Genomic DNA, 17,817 nt, shown 5'->3' on the forward strand with positions numbered 1-17,817 from the left:
ATCTTTCTTCATTATTCTATGTTTTTAGTAATTTTCACTGCATCAGGGATAGCGCACACAGATGTGGCGGCTTTACAGCCTTCAGTGTGTAGTGACAACATCTGTAAAGAAACAGATGAGCAGCAGGTGCTTCTAATGGGTTTCCGCTTATCTGCCCTTCTGGGATGTGGCTTTTCTGGTCTACCTGTATTCAAATGAGTCAAAAGAAATACAGAATAGTAGGGTATGGGAGCGGACACCAAGGTCAACTCACAAATCAGACAGTACAAAATTACTGCTTTGCGAGCAAAAGCATTCACTGTCTATTTTTGTTGTTATTTTCATATCATCTCTAAGAAAGTCAGAGACCAACAAGCGAATGGGTGGAGACTGGTCAAAAGATCGAGCGGATAAGGCAGAGAGAGACCTCGATCAAGCCAAAACTGAAAAACAGAAAGTGGAGGAGGAAAAGAGGAGGATTGAAGAGGAAAACAAGCAACTCCTTGCGGAGAAAGTGAGAATGGAAACAGAAAAAAAGATGGTAGAAAAACGAAGACAGGAGCTTGAGATCCAAAGACTAAAATTAATAGAACACAATAGACAGCGAGAGAAGGATGAAAGGACCAGGATTAAGCAGGAAAAAGAAAATGCAAAAGGAGATCACAGAGCTGTATAAATGTATTCAAATATTGAGAGACAAGGGCATAAACAGTTAATTTATCCACAATGAATTATTGGAGAAAGTACACAATCATTGTATACTTTTAATATCTACAATTGCACTGCCTGTTTTATTTTCCTCAAATTATGTGCTTAAAGGGATAGTTCACACAAATGACAATGATTTAATAGCCATGTTAGCAGTCTGGTTTTGTTTACCTGGCTGCTGCCATCAAATGCTTTTCAAAACCAATGCCTGTCAATATCTGAGAATCTGTAGCTTTGCAATAAATAGATTCTATTGATGCCTTGTTGCCGGATCTCTTCTGACACAGAAAAATCCACACATTTTATTCAGGATTTATCACTTGCGCTATGCACATTTTAATGACTAAAATAAACTATCCAATATACTTTGCTAGGCAGTAGCAGACACTGCAAGAAGCCCCTGGTGTGACTCAGAGTCTACTGTGATTGGTAGAGATATAACACAGTGGACCACTCCTGTCCCTTAACCCCCACCTCTACAGCACCGGTTAGATGTCAATGTCATCACTCAGTAAAACACCTCAGCATAACACAGCAAATATGGATACTCCAGAATTTCTTCTGAAACAGGCAAAAAAAAGTGATCAGGTTGAGTTAGTAGTGAATGAGGTGGAGAGGGTAGAACAGCCAGAAAGGCAGTGCAGCAGCAGTTAGCTGCAGGTTTGGCGGTAGCTAACTAGTCCCCTTCAGCATAAGGGTAGGCTAATGCTAATAAGTGAGCGTTAGGTTTCAGTATCCTAAAGGTATTGGATGTCAGTCTGAGTTATTTAGCAGTATATTTAGTGAATGGGCAAGCTAAGAATGTTGATAGAAGTCATGATATTAGGAAAAGTAGTTATTTCCAGCAAGTGTATTTGATGGGTTTCGTTTCTGTAGCTAGCTGAGAACGAAGAGATGAGCAAATGTTTTTCTGACTGAAGCACATATCTTCTGACAGTGACACAGCGCCCCCAGTGGACTGAAGCTGAACTTCACTACAACATATTTAAACCTTTATAAAATGAGCAATGCTGAGGTAGTAGAACTAATGAAATGAATCATAGGTCTTATAACCTATATCATTCTACATGTAAACATGCTTTGCTCGTGTTATTTCCATATAGTCTATGTGACTATTTGTGAAGAACTGCCCATTATTAAATTGGTGAAATAATGTAATTGTGCTTTTATTTTTACTCTTTATTCATTTAGCTACTTTTTCTATTGTTGCATTTTTGAGAGGTGAACCTGCAAGAAGGGGGAGGGCAGCCAGAAAGAGGGGGGAAAGATGGTCAGCCTTGCGATTATATTGTACAGTGAACAAAACATGAAATACATAGGCCTTTAAATTGTGTCCTCAAATGTTACGTAATGGTAGAATTGACGAGGTCTGATAACTCATTCCATTCCACAAGTCCATTTTTCTTTGGCTCAAGTCTCTTTATATTCATATAGCCTAGGGGGCTATGTAACTTCTTGTCTGTCGTGTTTGGAGTTGTGTTGCGTTGTTATGTGAACATTTAAAATGTTTCTTTACAGTTGAGTTGACCTGTCTGTATACTAGGATAGGGCTGTAACGGTACAGGTATACCTACCAAACCGTTGGGCACGGGGACCTTGGTTTGGTCCGCACTGTGAACCTGAATGAATACAAAAAAATATTTCAACTAAAAATGAAAACACTAGGCCTATAGGCTATGCCTACGCTGGGTTGAATGCCATTGTCCTGTGAGTAAAGCTGAAAAAACATTGTAGGTTATTCTGTTAACATGTAAACCATATATAGCTTCCAAATACATTTTCAAAACTCCTGTGAATATCATCTAGAGCGCTGACTGACAGTCCTTCTAGAATTTGAGGGTTACCAGCCTCATCAAAAAGCTAAGCTGTATGCCAAAACAAGAGGTGTGGCTGCTGTTTTGCTGAAGAACAAATCCAGAGTGTAGAGAAACTTTTGTATTTTCTACTCACATTTGTAATATATGTCCTCTATTTTTTTCAGTTTGGTACATTACTTAAGTCAACTTAAGGTGGATTGTTTTAATTAAGACTGTATTATGTCCACCAGAAAACCATCAACATGTTCAGTGTCTTTGTTTTTTTCCCCCAAAGAAATAAGAGCACCAATCGTTAGGGCTCCAGAGTCCTCTTCCTGTTCAGAAAGAACAACAAGACTGGAGAACAAAGATGTGAATGACTCAAATGTTTGCATAACATACTGTATCAGTGATAATTTACACACGCTGCATTGTCTGGGCAATGAGCAAAAGAACTATGATTTTTATGTTGACAGCCATATTATCTGTTGCAATTTTCTAATACCGGGGCTGCTGAAGTAACCCCAGTTCTGATATGTTTTCAGAACACTGAGTCATGTCCGACTCGGAGACCATCGAGCTAGCCGCTCTGGGCCGACCCTTCCAGCTGGGGATGCTGTATGACTGTCGTAGAGATGTCCTCATTCCAGGTACAGGAAACTATTCCTCTTTGGTTTGGAGGTAATCAGTGTGCATCATCTTGAATTCATTGACAGTGTTTCCACCACTGAGTTGGATAGAGGGCACACTGTTGTAGCACAGAGAACACCATTGAGGGCTTTCACCATTTTAAAGTAGTTTCTACGGATTTAGGAAGAATCAGCAGGAGGGGTCAGCCAATGAATTGCACTCCTGAACAGACATTCCATAACTGCAGATGTCAGTAAATCACCAATCTTGGCTTTATACCTGTTCAGACTATACTGTACACACTTCACACAGTAGGTGGTGATATGCACCTTTTCAGTTTATTTACAAACTGCTAATACACTCATAGAAGTTGAAGACATTGGGGACATAATTGTGAACATAAGCAACCATTTAAATTTAAACAGTTTCTCCAGCTCAAAATGAGTCTCAGCTAATTAAAATTGTTGATTTACTTGCGCGTGACAGAATGCTAAATTGTAGCTGGTCCCATCAGATAATATCCTCTCTGGGCTAGGCGGGACGAATTCGTCCCACCTACGTAACAGCCACTTTAAGCCTGTGGCGCGATTTTCAAAACCTTAAAAATCCTATTACTTCAATTTCTCAAACATATGACTATTTTACAGCTATTTAAAGACAAGACTCTCGTTAATCTAACCACACTGTCCGATTTCAAAAAGGCTTTACAACGAAAGCAAAACATTAGATTATGTCAGCAGAGTACCAAGCCAGAAATAATCAGACACCCATTTTTCAAGCCAGCATATAATGTCACCAAAACCCAGAAGACAGCTAAATGCAGCACTCACCTTTGATGATCTTCATCAGATGACAACCCTAGGACATTATGTTATACAATACATGCATGTTTTGTTCAATCAAGTTCATATTTATATCAAAAACCAGCTTTTTACATTAGCATGTGACGTTCAGAACTAGCATACCCCCCGCAAACTTCCGGGGAATTCGCTAACATTTTACTAAATTACTCACGATAAACGTTCACAAAAAGCATAACAATTATTTTAAGAATTATAGATACAGACCTCCTCTATGCACTCGATATGTCCGATTTTAAAATAGCTTTTTGGTGAAAGCACATTTTGCAATATTCTATGTACATAGCCCAGGCATCACGGGCTAGCTATTTAGACACCCGGCAAGTTTAGCACTCACCATAATCATATTTACTATTATAAAAGTTTGATTACCTTTTGTTGTCTTCGTCAGAATGCACTCCCAGGACTGCTACTTCAATAACAAATGTTGGTTTGGTCCAAAATAATCCATCGTTATATCCGAATAGCGGCATTTTGTTCGTGCGTTCCAGACACTATCCGAAATGGTAAAGAAGGGTCGCGCGCATGGCGCAATTCGTGACAAAAAAATTCTAAATATTCCATTACCGTACTTCGAAGCATGTCAACCGCTGTTTAAAATCAATTTTTACGACATTTTTCTCGTAGAAAAGCGATAATATTCCGACAGGGAATCTCCTTTTCGGCAAACAGAGGAAAAAATCACAAAGGCGGGGGCGGTCGGGTCACGCGCATAAGCCCAGAGTCCCTTGATCGGCCACTTGAGAAAGGCGATAATGTGTTTCAGCCTGGGGCTGGGATGACGACATTCAGTTTTTTCCTGGGCTCTGAGCGCCTATGGAAGACGTGGGAAGTGTCACGTTAGAGCAGAGATCCTTAGTAAAAGATAGAGATGGAAAAGAAGTTCAAGAAATGGTCAGACAGGCCACTTCCTGTAAAGGAATCTCTCAGGTTTTGACCTGCCATTTGAGTTCTGTTATACTCACAGACACCATTCAAACAGTTTTAGAAACTTTAGGGTGTTTTCTATACATATGTAATAAGTATATGCATATTCTAGTTACTGGGTAGGAGTGGTAACCAGATTAAATCAGGTATGTTTTTTATCCAGCCGTGTCAATACTGCCCCCTAGCCCTAACAGGATAACATGGCATAAGTTAGCGCTATGCTATCCTCACCAGTTGGCAGCGATTATATTCTGTCTGATCCCTCCAGAGGACCCAGATTGAATTATCTAATCCTTCCTTAACCCAAAGGAAGTATCTCCCAGTTGACTACTTCAAATGGTGAAAGTCCTGAATGGAGCTGCCCATGCTAAAACAGGCTTTTGGGCAATAAAGTCCTCTATGATGCTGTCACAGAATCGGCCATTGCAGAGAGAGATTAGCTTTCTGGTGCATCTCTATGGTTACCACAGAGTAAGAAAAGCTAGAGAACACACTTGGGACAAAAGAGTGATGTCATGCAGGTTGTTTTTGAAGTGTTCATATTGTAGTAATGCTGTCAATGACAAAGATTACCCTTTTTTTTCCTTCTGAGAGTGTAATGTGGCACTATTTGTCCCTGTAGGGGAACATTCTAGATAGAACTCTATCTCGAACCTTTCTGGTTCCAAATAGCAACCTTTATTTTGTACCCAGATTCTATTTGACCTGAAAGAAGCTTCAGATAGAACCCATTTCCAGACTGGTTCAAATGGTGCTACAGAGCATTCTTTACTTCTGAGTGTAGGAGGTGTAGGTTTTCTAACTATGGGTTGACACCTAGAATGTTTACTTTGAATTAAATATTTACCTTCAATTAGTTATTTGAATTAAACCATGTTTACATATAGAAATATTTACACATGTACACGTTGGAGTATAATTTTCACAATAAACGTTCTTTGGTCATTCTCTTTAAACTGCAGGTATCACTCTCTGGGATTCTGAGATGCTGCAGAAACACATCAATGTCCATCCACAACCGAACACTGACTTCAAAATCATTGCTTCAGACTCAAGTGAAGCCAAGTCAGAAGCTTTGAATGTGTCTGCATCTCTTGAGGCCAGTTTCCTTGGTGGCTTAGTCAGTGTGAAGGGTTCTGCTGAATTCCTACATGACAAAAAGACCTCAAAGCATCAGTCTAGGGTTTCTCTGCAGTACCGTACCACCACATGCTTCGAGCAGTTGACCATGGACCACCTGGGGGCAGGAAATTTGAAATACTCTAATGTCTTACAAGAGGGCTCTGCAACCCATGTGGTGACTGCCCTGCTGTTTGGAGCGCAGGCCTTTTTCGTTTTTGACCAAGAGGTTTCCTCAGGAGAGAACCACCAGGACATCAAGGGAAACCTGCAGGCCACAATAAAAAAGATCCCTCAAATGTCAATAGAAGGGCAGGCAAATTTGAAGATGAGTGAGGAAGAGCAGAGAGAGACCAATAAATTCAACTGCACTTTCCATGGTGATTTGGCACTAGAAAACAACCCTGTCACATTTGAAGATGCCATCAAGGTGTATGTTGGCCTGCCATGTCTGCTAGGGGAGAACGGAGAACATGCTGTGCCCATGACTGCCTGGCTCTATCCTCTCAAGAAGCTGGACTCTGCAGCTACCCAGCTAGTCAGGCAGATCAGTGTTAGCCTGGTGCGTCGCGCACAGCGAATCATGGACGGACTGGACAATACTGATATACAATGCCAGGACATGATGAAGGATGACATGGCTATCAAGTTCCCTGAACTCAAAGCCAAGCTCAACAAGTTCAGGGACTTGTGCTCAGAGTACAAGCTGGTGTTCCAGAAAGGTCTCTGCAAGGTTCTTCCCAACATAAGAGGAGGAGGAATGGAGGAGGAAGAGCTGATAAAAATGCTCAACAGCAAAGAACGTTCTCCATTCCAGAATGACCTCATGATCACGTACCTGGACGACAGAGAGAGAGAGATGAATGTTGTTCGCTCTTACCTTGACATAATGAAAGAGGTACAAGTTGTGTACTCAAGCAGTGAATTGGATAGAATAGTGCTTGATAAAGCTAATGATTATGTAGTGTGTTTTGCATTTTCCTATTTGAAGGAGAAAGAAGAGTATGTGGTAGACTTGGAGAACTACTTGCTGGAAGAATCAAAAAGTGATTCTTCACTGATACCTTACAACCCCAACGCAGCCGGGAAGACTACAGCAGAAAAGTGGTTTCGCTCGGGGGAGGTAACGACCCTAACTAGGCAAACCATAAATATGTTCCTAGACTTCAAAGATTCAAACAAAGGCAGAGAATATCTTGCATTCTGCATTGCATCAATTCCAAACAAACACCTCACTGCTTCCTCCATCCATGTCTATGAAAGAGGTACACTTTTGAGTCCACAGTTTGAGCTGCCATCAAAGCCAGGTGTTCCCACCATCAAGAGTCTGGAGCATGACTGTGTCCACTTGCAAGTCAACCCTCCCAACCTTGGTGTTACCTCTGTGGAGTCGTACCAGGTTTTGTACCAGGCTGAGCAGGCTGACTCTGAGTGGACCGAGGTGAAATCGGATGCTACAACTAACCAGGTCACCATCAGTCATTTGGACCCTTACAAAAAGTATCGCTTTAGCTGCAAGGCAGTGTGCAGACCTGGTGTGAGCCTCTCCAGTGACTGGACAGAATATTTCAGAACCCGCCCATGTAGCCCTCCTGGACCACCCACAGAGAAGAGGATAGAATCGGGAAGTATCAGAATGAACTGGGACATTCCTACCATAGCGGGAGATGATGTTGAAGTCATTGGTTATGTGGTTGAATACAGAAAGAATGTAAAGGCTATAGACAATCAGATGTGGCACACCATCAAAACCACCACTAGAGAGAGTACACTGGAAGGACTTGAGGCTGACACTGCATACAGCATCAGAGTCTTTGCTAACTGTGGCGAAGCAGGGAATAGTCTACCCAGTTCTGAGACTGTGATGACTACCCTTAGGGTCTCTGATCCCCAACCGAAGACAAGCAAATCAACCAGAGCAAAAAGTGAGGAGTTCCTCACAAAATCCCAGAAGGTGGAAAAGGGCAACCCATCAATCCACTGGCTGAATCTGGAACCGAAGTTGGGTGTAAGTGACAGTTTTGACCAGTACAGATTTGGGAAGAAAGTTGAGCAAGGTAATAACAAGGTGATATTGCTTCTGGGGGCCACAGGTGCAGGAAAAACAACTCTGGTCAATGTCATGATAAACTACATTCTCGGGGTAAAGTGGGAAGAACGTTACCGCTTTAAGCTCATCCATGAGGTGACCAACAGGTCACAGGCTGAGAGCCAGACTGTGGTTGTGACATCATACGAGCTCTACAACCAGCCAGGCTTTCAGATTCCTTATTCTCTGAATATCATTGACACACCAGGGTTCGGAGACACCAGAGGAATGGCTCACGATAAATTGCTCACCCAGATGTTGAAGGATTTCTTGTGTCATCCTTTAGGGATTGATCACATTGATGCAGTCTGCTTTGTAGTGCAGGCATCACTTGTTCGTCTCAGTCCTCCCCAGAGATACATCTTTGATTCCATCCTGTCCATCTTTGGAAAGGATGTTGCTGAAAACATCCTGATGCTTGTGACATTTGTTGATGGGAAGCAAATACCGGTGCTAGAAGCCATCAAAGCTGCAAATCTGCCCTGTAAGAAAGACAAGAAGGGGCTACCAACCCATTTCAAATTCAACAGTTCATTTCTGTTCTCAAAAGAGACGGAGAGCAGCTCTGAAGATGATGATACTGATGATGATCATAAGGCCCAGTGTCCAGAGCAATGGAGGTCAACTTTCAAGGAGATGAAGAAATTTTTCCAAGCACTGGAAAGCATTGAGAGTAAAGATCTGACCCTGACAAAGAAAGTTCTGGAAGAACGTGAGCTTCTGGAGAAGACCATGACACGCCTGACCCCTCAGATCACAGCAGGTCTGTCAAAGCTAAGTGAGATCAAACACTTCAAACAGTGTCTGGAGAACGAGGAAGAGAACATGATACAGAACCAAGATTTTGAGACTGAGATAAATGTGCTGCAGGTGAAGAGAAGCAAATTATCCCAAGACTTTGCGACAAACTGCAAGATATGCAATTTCACATGTCACACCTGCTGCTTCCTCCCAAACGAGGATGAAATCAAAAGTTGTGCCGTGATGGATGATGATGGCAACTGTACCATATGTCCAGGAAAATGCTCTTCCACTGACCACGACAGGGAAAAAGTCTTGTTGACATATGAAACAAAGACTGAGAAAAAGACTATTCAAGGAATGAAGGACAACTTCATGAAGGCGTGGGGCAAGTCTATGGAAACCAAGGAGATGCTGGATAAGCTTGAGGATGAGTTTCATAGGATCAAGGACGCGCTGATGAATTTGATCAAGAAGTCTTCTGACTGTCTCAAGAGACTTAATGATGATGCACTGAAGCCAAGCTCTCTCTCCACTATGGAGTACATTGACATACTCATTTGCACAGAGGAGGACGAACGGAAGCCAGGCTTCGAGGATCGGATCGTAGAGTTGAAGAAAATGAAGAAAGAGTCTTTGATTCTGGATAAGATTGCAAAAGGAGAAGATGTACTCCCAAATGAGCGAGAATTCCTGAAGGAAAAATAGCATAGATGGCAGGGGGTTCCAACAAATCAGTCATGGAATGTTGTCCTGCTAACATTATCTGGAAACCAAAATTGGGTCTCTGTCACATCCTGACCAGTAAAGGGGTTATTTGTGATTGTAGTTTGGTGTGGGTGTGGCAGGGTGTGTTTGTTTTGAGTATGTTGCGATTTTGGGTATAGTTTTATGTCATGTATTTCTATGTTTGTATTTCTAGAATTTCAATTTCTATGTTCGGGTTTTTGGTTTGGCCTTCAGTTGGAGGCAGATGTTCTTCGTTGCCTCTAATTGGAGGCCATATTTAAGTAGAGGTTTTCAGCTTGTGTTTTGTGGGTGGTTGTTTCCGTGTATAGTCAGAGTACCTTACAGGACTGTTTTTCGTCGTTCTTTTGTTCAGTGTTCATTTTTCTTCAAATCTACAAGAAGATGATTCATATACCCGCTGCATATTGGTCCGATTTCTCCTCTTCAGACGACGAAGTTTATGACAGTCTCCATTAGAACATTAAGCTTCCCAATGTTGTAGGAGCGTTTGCTGGGTAGATCCAACTGAGATGTGGGGCTGATTTGGATTTGTATTAAAACTCTTAGCCTCGTGTAAAGCCTTATGTTAATTTGTCCACCCCAAGGTAACTTAACAAAAATTAGGGCTTTGATTAAATCAGAACTGCATAGAAAATCATTGTCTTTGTTCAGGCAATGTCAGAGGTGTAACTGCATCAAATCTCTGAGTGGCTCCTCTTGTGGTCATTGTCACTAAGCCACACCCATCCTACCGGTGTTAGAAGTTCAGAAGGAGAAAGTGTTGGCTATATAGAAATAATGACACTCACATTGAAAATCATTTAATTCAAGAATAATGATTGATATCAGCCTTATGGAGGTGTATAGTCGTGGCCAAAAATTGAGAATGACACAAATATACATTTTCACAAAGTTTGCTGCTTCACTGTCTTTAGATATTTTTGTCAGATGTTACTATGGAATACTGAAGTATAATTACAAGCATTTCATAAGTGTCAAAGGCTTTTATTGACAATTACATGAAGTTGATGCAAAGAGTCAATATATGCAGTGTTTACCCTTCTTTTTCAAGACCTCTGCAATCTGCCCTGGCATGCTGTCAATTAACTTCTGGGCCACATCCTGACTGATGGCAGCCCATTCTTGCATAATCAATGCTTGGAGTTTGTCAGAATTTTGGGGTTTTTGTTTGTCCACCCTCCTCTTGAGGATTGACCACCAGTTCTCAATGGGATTAAGGTCTGGGGAGTTTCCTGGCCATGGACCAGAAATATCAATGTTTTGTTCCCCGAGCCACTTAGTTATCACTTTTGCCTTATGGTAAGGTGCTCCATCATGCTGGAAAAGGCATTGTTCATCACCAAACTGTTCCTGGATGGTTGGGAGAAGTTGCTCTCGGAGGATGTGTTGGTACCATTCTTTATTCATGGCTACGTTCTTAGGCAAAATTGTGAGTGAGCCCACTCCCTTGGCTGAGAAGCAACCCCACACATGAATGGTCTCAGGATGCTTTACTGTTGGCATGACACAGGACTGATGGTAGCGCTCACCTTGTCTTCTCCGGACAAGCTTTTTTCCGGATGACCCAAACAATCGGAAAGGGGATTCATCAGAGAAAATGACTTTACCCCAGTCCTCAGCAGTCCAATCCCTGTACCTTTTGCAGAATATCAGTCTGTCCCTGATGTTTTTCCTGGAGAGAAGTGGCTTCTTTGCTGCCCTTCTTGACTCCAGGCCGTCCTCCAAAAGTCTTCGCCTCACTGTGCGTGCAGATGCACTCACACCTGCCTGCTGCCATTCCTGAGCAAGCTCTTTACTAGTGGTGCCCCGATCCCGCAGCTGAATCAACTTTAGGAGACGGTCCTGGCGCTTGCTCGACTTTCTTGGGTGCCCTGAAGCCTCCTTTTGTGGCAGGGCTGAAATGCAGTGGCAATGTTTTTTTTAGGATTCAGTTCATTTGCGTGGCAAAGAGGGACTTTGCAATTCATCGGATCACTCTTCATAATATTATGGAGTATTTGCAAATTGCCATCATACAAACTGAGGCAGCAGACTTTGTGAAAATTAATATTTGTGTCATTCTCAACTTTTGGCCACGACTGTACTGTGTACTACAACACACACATTCCTATGTTCAAACTTGTGAAACGGATGCATGAGATTTCTACTAATGTGACTCAGTGTATCGAATGTCCATGATAGGTATAACGCTGGGAAACACAGTAACACCTCTGACATCGCCTAAGGGTATTTCTATAAGCTAGAGTACCAGTGAGGATTTCCTGCGGTGGACAACTCACAGATACAGCTGTTGGTATGTAATTGATATAAGGAACATTCAATAAAATTCACAAGTTAATTTAATAAACTATGTTTAACACTTTTTCATGGTTGGTGTCTTGACAAATTTGTCCAGAATCGTGAGACATAAAACACTACATTTCTTACCTTGCATTCATGGCCGTGTTTGTTGTTCTATCATATATTAAGCATTTATCAGTTAAATGAGACATTGAACTTGAACCCGGTAAGAATCCTGAATCTTGCTCGGACAGTTCTTTGTATGGCAATTTTGGAAATGCACTGTAACTAGGCTTATGTAACATTTAGTGTTTCCTTATGTTACGGTGTGAATATAGTTTTCATGGGCACACAAATCCAAAATGTACAGTACCAGTAAAAATTTTGGACACACCTACTCATTCCAGTGTTTTTCTTTATTTTTACTATCGTCTACATTGTATAATAGTGAAGACATCAAAACTATGGAATCATGTAGTATCCAAAAAAGTGTTAAACAAATCAAAATAGATTTTATATTCTTCAGTGATACAGCACTCGATGCAACAGCCAAAGTGCAGGGAAATATTGTTAGGAATGTCCATAATGTTTTGTCTCCTTCATTAACCTGATGAAGACCATTGTGCCGTGGTCCATATTAGATCTAACATCCCTAACAGATAATTGATGTTGATCATCTGTCTGCTTGATTTACAGCAGGGTCACGTTAGACTGAACAGAGAACGAGTCAAGGTAATGAGTTAAAGTTTTATTGGACAGAGTCGACTGGGCGCAATTGTGTAGTATAGACTATTGCGTATGGAAGCATGGCCTTAACTACATATTAGAACACCGAGGTCCATGTACTTTTTGGCCAAATGATACTTCTTATTACGCGACAAGATAAAAAATGAGTAAAGGGTCGTTCCACGTTTATTTGATTTTAATCTGAAATCAAACAATTTATAACAGTTTTTTGTCTAAAGGCAACATTAAATAATGATTATTGTGTTTTTGTAATTATTGGTTCTAGTTCAGCCCGTGCACAGGGCCGGATTTAGAAATCATAGGCCCAGGGTTTAATAAAAAATGATGCACACTGACTCACCTAATGATGGAGATGAAGCCATAGGCTACCCACAGTGATGGCCATTGTGCTTGCTGTGGCGATAGCCCATCTCAAGATGAGCGACTTTGAAAAACAGTGCTGCTATTAGCTAGAAAATGGGAGTTTATTATTTTTTTTTTTATTATTTTTTTAGTACTGTTTCTACATACAGATTAGTCTTCTCTTTTCAGCAGTAGGCATTTGCTTTCCAAACTATACATTTCTTCCCAAGATTGTATTTTGAAAGCTTCAAAAGGCAAACTGACAGTCGCAACCAACCATAGAAATGTACTGAACAAAAATATAAACACAACATGAAACAATTTCAGACTTTACTGAGTTACAGTTCATGTAAGGAAATCAGTCAACTGAAACAAATAAATTAGGCTCTAATCTGTGGAGTTCACATGACTGGAATACAGATATGCACCTTCAAAACAAAAAAAATGGGTGTAGATCAGAGAGCCAGTCCTGCTCTGCCTTATGCAGCACGGCACATCTTCTTCCCACAAAGTGGATCAAGCTGTTGATTGTGGCCTGTGGAACATTGTTCCACTCCTTTTCAAAGTCTGTACGAAGTTGCTGGATTTTGGCGGGAACTGGAACATGTCGATCCAGAGCATCCCAAACATACTCATTGTCTGACATGTTTGGTGAGTATGTAGGCTATGGAAGAACTGGAACATTTTCGGCTTCCAGGAATTGTTTACAGATCCTCGCGACATAGGGCTGTGCATTATCATGCTTAAACATGAAGTGATGGCATCGGATGAATGGCACGATAATAGGCCTCACGATTTCGCCACGGTATCTCTGTGCATTCAAATTGCCATCGTTAAAAAGCAATTGTGTTCGTTGTCCGTAGCTTATGCCTGCCCATACCATAAACCCACCAGCACCATGGGGCGCTCCGTTCACAATGTCGACATCAGCAAACCACTCGCCCACACAACGCCATACACGCTGTCTGCAATCTGCCAGGTACAGTTGAATCTGGGATTAATCTGTGAAGCGCATACTTCTCTAGCGTGCCAGTGGCCATTGAATGTGAGCATTTTCCCACCGAAGTCGGTTACAACGCCGAACTGCAGTCAGGTTAAGACCCTGATGAGGATGACGAGCACGCTGATGAGCTTCCCTGAGACGGTTTCTGAAAGTTTGTGCAGAAATTATTGTGTTGTGCACAGCCTCAGTTTCATCAGCTGTCTGGGTGGCTGGTCTCAGATGATCCCGCAGGTGAAGAAGATGGATGTGGTGGTCCTAGACGGGCATGGTTACACGTCTGCGGTTGTGAAGCCGGTTAGACGTACTGCCAAATTCTATAAAATGACAATCGAAGCAGCTTATGGTAGAGAAATGGACATTCAATTATCTGGCAATAGCATTGGTGGACATTCCTGAGGTCAGCATGCCAATTGCACACTCCCTCAACTTGAGACATCTGTGGCTTGTGTTGTGTGACAAAATTGCACATTTTAGATTGGCCTTTTTATTGTCCCCAGCACAAGGTGCACCTGTGTAATGATCATACTGTTTAATCAGCTTCTTGATATGCCACACCTGTCAGGTGGATGGATTTTCTTGGCAAAGGAGAAATGCTCATGAACAGGGATGTAAAGAAATGAGCTTTTTGTGCATATGGAAAATGTATTGGATATTTTATTTCAGCTCTTAAAACATGGGACAAAGACTTTATATTTTTGTTCAGTGTACAATCCATAGGTGGCCGTTCCCAAGTCAGGACTGGCTTCCATTGCTAGTGTACCCATGAGTTTAACAGTCTAATTTCCAGGGTTAGAGATTCCAAAACCATTCTATGGATTATATAAAAACTTATTGGGGACACCCCTTCCCGTTCGGATCCCGGTAACGGGATTGCTTGACAAGATACATGGGAGAAATTCAAAACAGCAAAAAATCTAATTTCAATTTCTCAGGCAATTATAGACACTGGCCATCTTGGAGTCATCTAAACACATAAATAGCCTTATAAAAATTAACTTACCTTTAAGGTGAAGTTTAAGTTTAGGCATTAACTCAGAATTGTATGTTAGGGTTTAGTTTGGGCATTAACTACAAAAGGTTTAAGGTAAGGAATAAGGTTTGGATAAGGCTTAAAACAAAAAACTCAAAAACAACTTTCAATCACTGGATTTTAACTTGCAACCGTTGGATTCAGAGACAGAAGCCTACGCCCATCCACCATCTCTGTCCACAGTGTCCTAGCAAAATCAAAACCTACTTGAAGGTTACAGCGCTCACTTTACTTTGCTCCTTTCATCTTTCCCTCGATCCTGACTAGTCTCCCAGTCCCTGCTGCTAAAAAACATCCCCACAGCATGATGCTGCCACCACCATGCTTCACCGTAGGGATTGTGCCAGGTTTCCTCCAGACGTGACGCTTGGAATTCAGGCCAAAGAGTTCAATCTTGATTTTATCTGAGATTACTCTACCATAAAGGCCTGATTGGTGGAGTGCAGCAGAGATGGATGTCCCATTGATTCAGACCCCTTGACTTTTTCCACATTTTGTTAGGTTAATTTTAGAATAAGGCTGTAATGTAACAAAATGTGGAAAAAGTGAAGGGGTCTGAATACTGTCCGAATGCACTGTAGTGTCCTAAGGGTGTTTGGCCACCACAAACTGCCAGAACAGCTTCAATGTTCCTTGGCATAGATTCTACTTGTGGACCTAAACCATGGCAGGAAAATGCACCGTACACCATGACATTATTTGTAGCCCTCATTTACTCAAGTGTTTCCTTTATTTTGGCAGTTACCAGTTGCCTACAGTTGGGAAGGCCGCAATTTGGTCAGAATGCATGTCAAATATACAGATTGTTGCATTGTGGCCATAGACATATAATCCACAGAAGGGATTTGGAATCTCTAACCCTGGAAATTAGACTGTTAAACTCATGGGTACACTAGCAACGGATGCCAGTCCTGACTTGAATGGGAACAGCCATCTATGGATTGTACACTGAATTAAAATATACAGTCTTGGTCCCATGTTTTATGAGCTGAAATAAAATATCACATCAATTCTCCATATGCACAAAAAGCTAATTTCCTTACATCCCTGTTAGTGAGCATTTCTCCTTTGCCAAGATAATCCATCCACCTGACAGGTGTGTCATATCAAGAAGCTGTTTAAACAGCATGACGATTACAGAGGTGCACCTTGTGCTGGGGACAATAAAAAGGCCAATCTAAAATGTGCAGTTTTGTCACAACACAAACCACAAATGTCTCCAGTTGAAGGAGCGTGCAATTGGCATGCAGCTGATGAAACTGAGGCTGTGCACAAACAAAGAATTTCTGCACTTTCACTTTCAGAAACCGTCTCAGGAAAGCTCATCAGCATGCTCGTCATCCTCACCAGGGTCTTAACCTGACTGCTGTTCGGCGTTGTAACCGACTTCAGTGGGAAAATGCTCACCTTCAATGGCCACTGGCACGCTAGAGAAGTATGCTCTTCACAGATTAATCCCAGATTCAAATGTACCGGGCAGATGGCAAACAGCGAGAATGGCGTAGTGTGGGCAAGTGGTTTGCTGATGTCAACATCATGAACAGAGCGCCCCGTGGTGGTGGGTTTATGGAATGGGCAGGCATAAACTACGGACAACGAACACAATTGCATTTTATCGATGGCAATTTGAATGCACAGAGATACCGTGACGAAATCGTGAGGCCCATTGTCATGCCATTCATCCGACGCCATCTCCTCATGTTTAAGCATGATAATGCATAGCACCATGCGGCAAGGATCTGTACAGAATTCCTGGAAGCCGAAAATGTCCCAGTTCTTCCATAGCCTGCATACTCACCAAACATATCAGCCATTGGGCATGTTTGGGATTGTCACGCCCTGACCTTAGAGATCCTTATTATTCTCTATGTTTGGTTAGGTCAGGGTGTGACTCGGGTGGGAAAATCTATGTTTTCTATTTCTTTGTTGTTGGCCGAGTGTGGTTCCCAATCAGAGGCAGCTGTCTATCGTTGTCTCTGATTGGGGATCATATATAAGTTGTCATTTTCCTTTTGGGTTTTGTGGGATCTTGTTTTCTGTTTATTGTCTGTGCCTGACAGAACTGTGCACTTTCGTTTTTGCCTTTTGGTATTTTGTTTTAGTGTATTGTGAATAAAAGAATCATGAACACTTTCCACGCTGCGCTTTGGTCTACTCTTCCTACCACCAACGAGAGCCGTTACAGGGATGCTCTGGATTGATGTGTGTTGGAGATTTTCTAGTCATCTGATGATTCTCAGAACCTATACTGTTCTCTTTGAAGTAGAAAGAAAAATCGATATAAGTTTAAATATTAGACATGTGTACACAGAATGAAGGCTAAACCCATGTGAGTATACAAAGCTAGATCAACATCGAATTGACCAATGGACATGTAAAGAACAGAACGTAAGCAGAATCTGTGTAGATGAGGCAAGGTAAACTAACAAGACGTGACTGGTCTGGGCGATATCTGATCTTGTGAAGGCTACTGGACACGCAAATAAGTGAAGCATAATGTAAGTCCGAACTTGTAAAGACCTTTGGACAGGAACATTAGCTAAGGGGTATGCATGTCATGCCACCAATAGAATCTATGCCCCAATATCTGAGCCAATAAGAGAATGGAAACTATGTAACAAAGCAAGATTCGTGAAATGGGGTGATGATGTTATGTAAAGGTAAAAATGTATAAAAGCACTAAGAATGAGGAGGCAGTTCATCCATGGAGGTGCTCGGCTTTGTTGCTCTCTGCAATAAAAGTCTAATTGAATTCACAAGCTCCGGTATCTGAGTACTATTTGATTTAATATTTTCCACAACACGTGTTCCAGTTC

General features: G+C 41.7%; 1 protein-coding gene across 1 annotated transcript; it reads left to right on the forward strand.

Annotated features, from left to right (window-relative positions):
* Window positions 1-1,982: 1,982 nt before the first annotated feature.
* LOC123742365 (uncharacterized) lies at window positions 1,983-12,277 on the forward strand. The gene is made up of 2 exons (XM_082974788.1): window positions 1,983-3,133; window positions 5,863-12,277. Exons 1-2 carry the CDS (start codon window positions 3,040-3,042, stop codon window positions 9,555-9,557), a joined length of 3,789 nt encoding a protein of 1,262 aa, XP_082830914.1. The 5' UTR covers window positions 1,983-3,039; the 3' UTR covers window positions 9,558-12,277.
* The last annotated feature ends 5,540 nt before the right edge of the window (window positions 12,278-17,817 follow it).

The sequence above is a fragment of the Salmo salar genome, chromosome 04 (assembly GCF_965601325.2).
Source record: "Salmo salar chromosome 04, fSalSal1, whole genome shotgun sequence".
Lineage (NCBI taxonomy): Eukaryota > Metazoa > Chordata > Actinopteri > Salmoniformes > Salmonidae > Salmo > Salmo salar.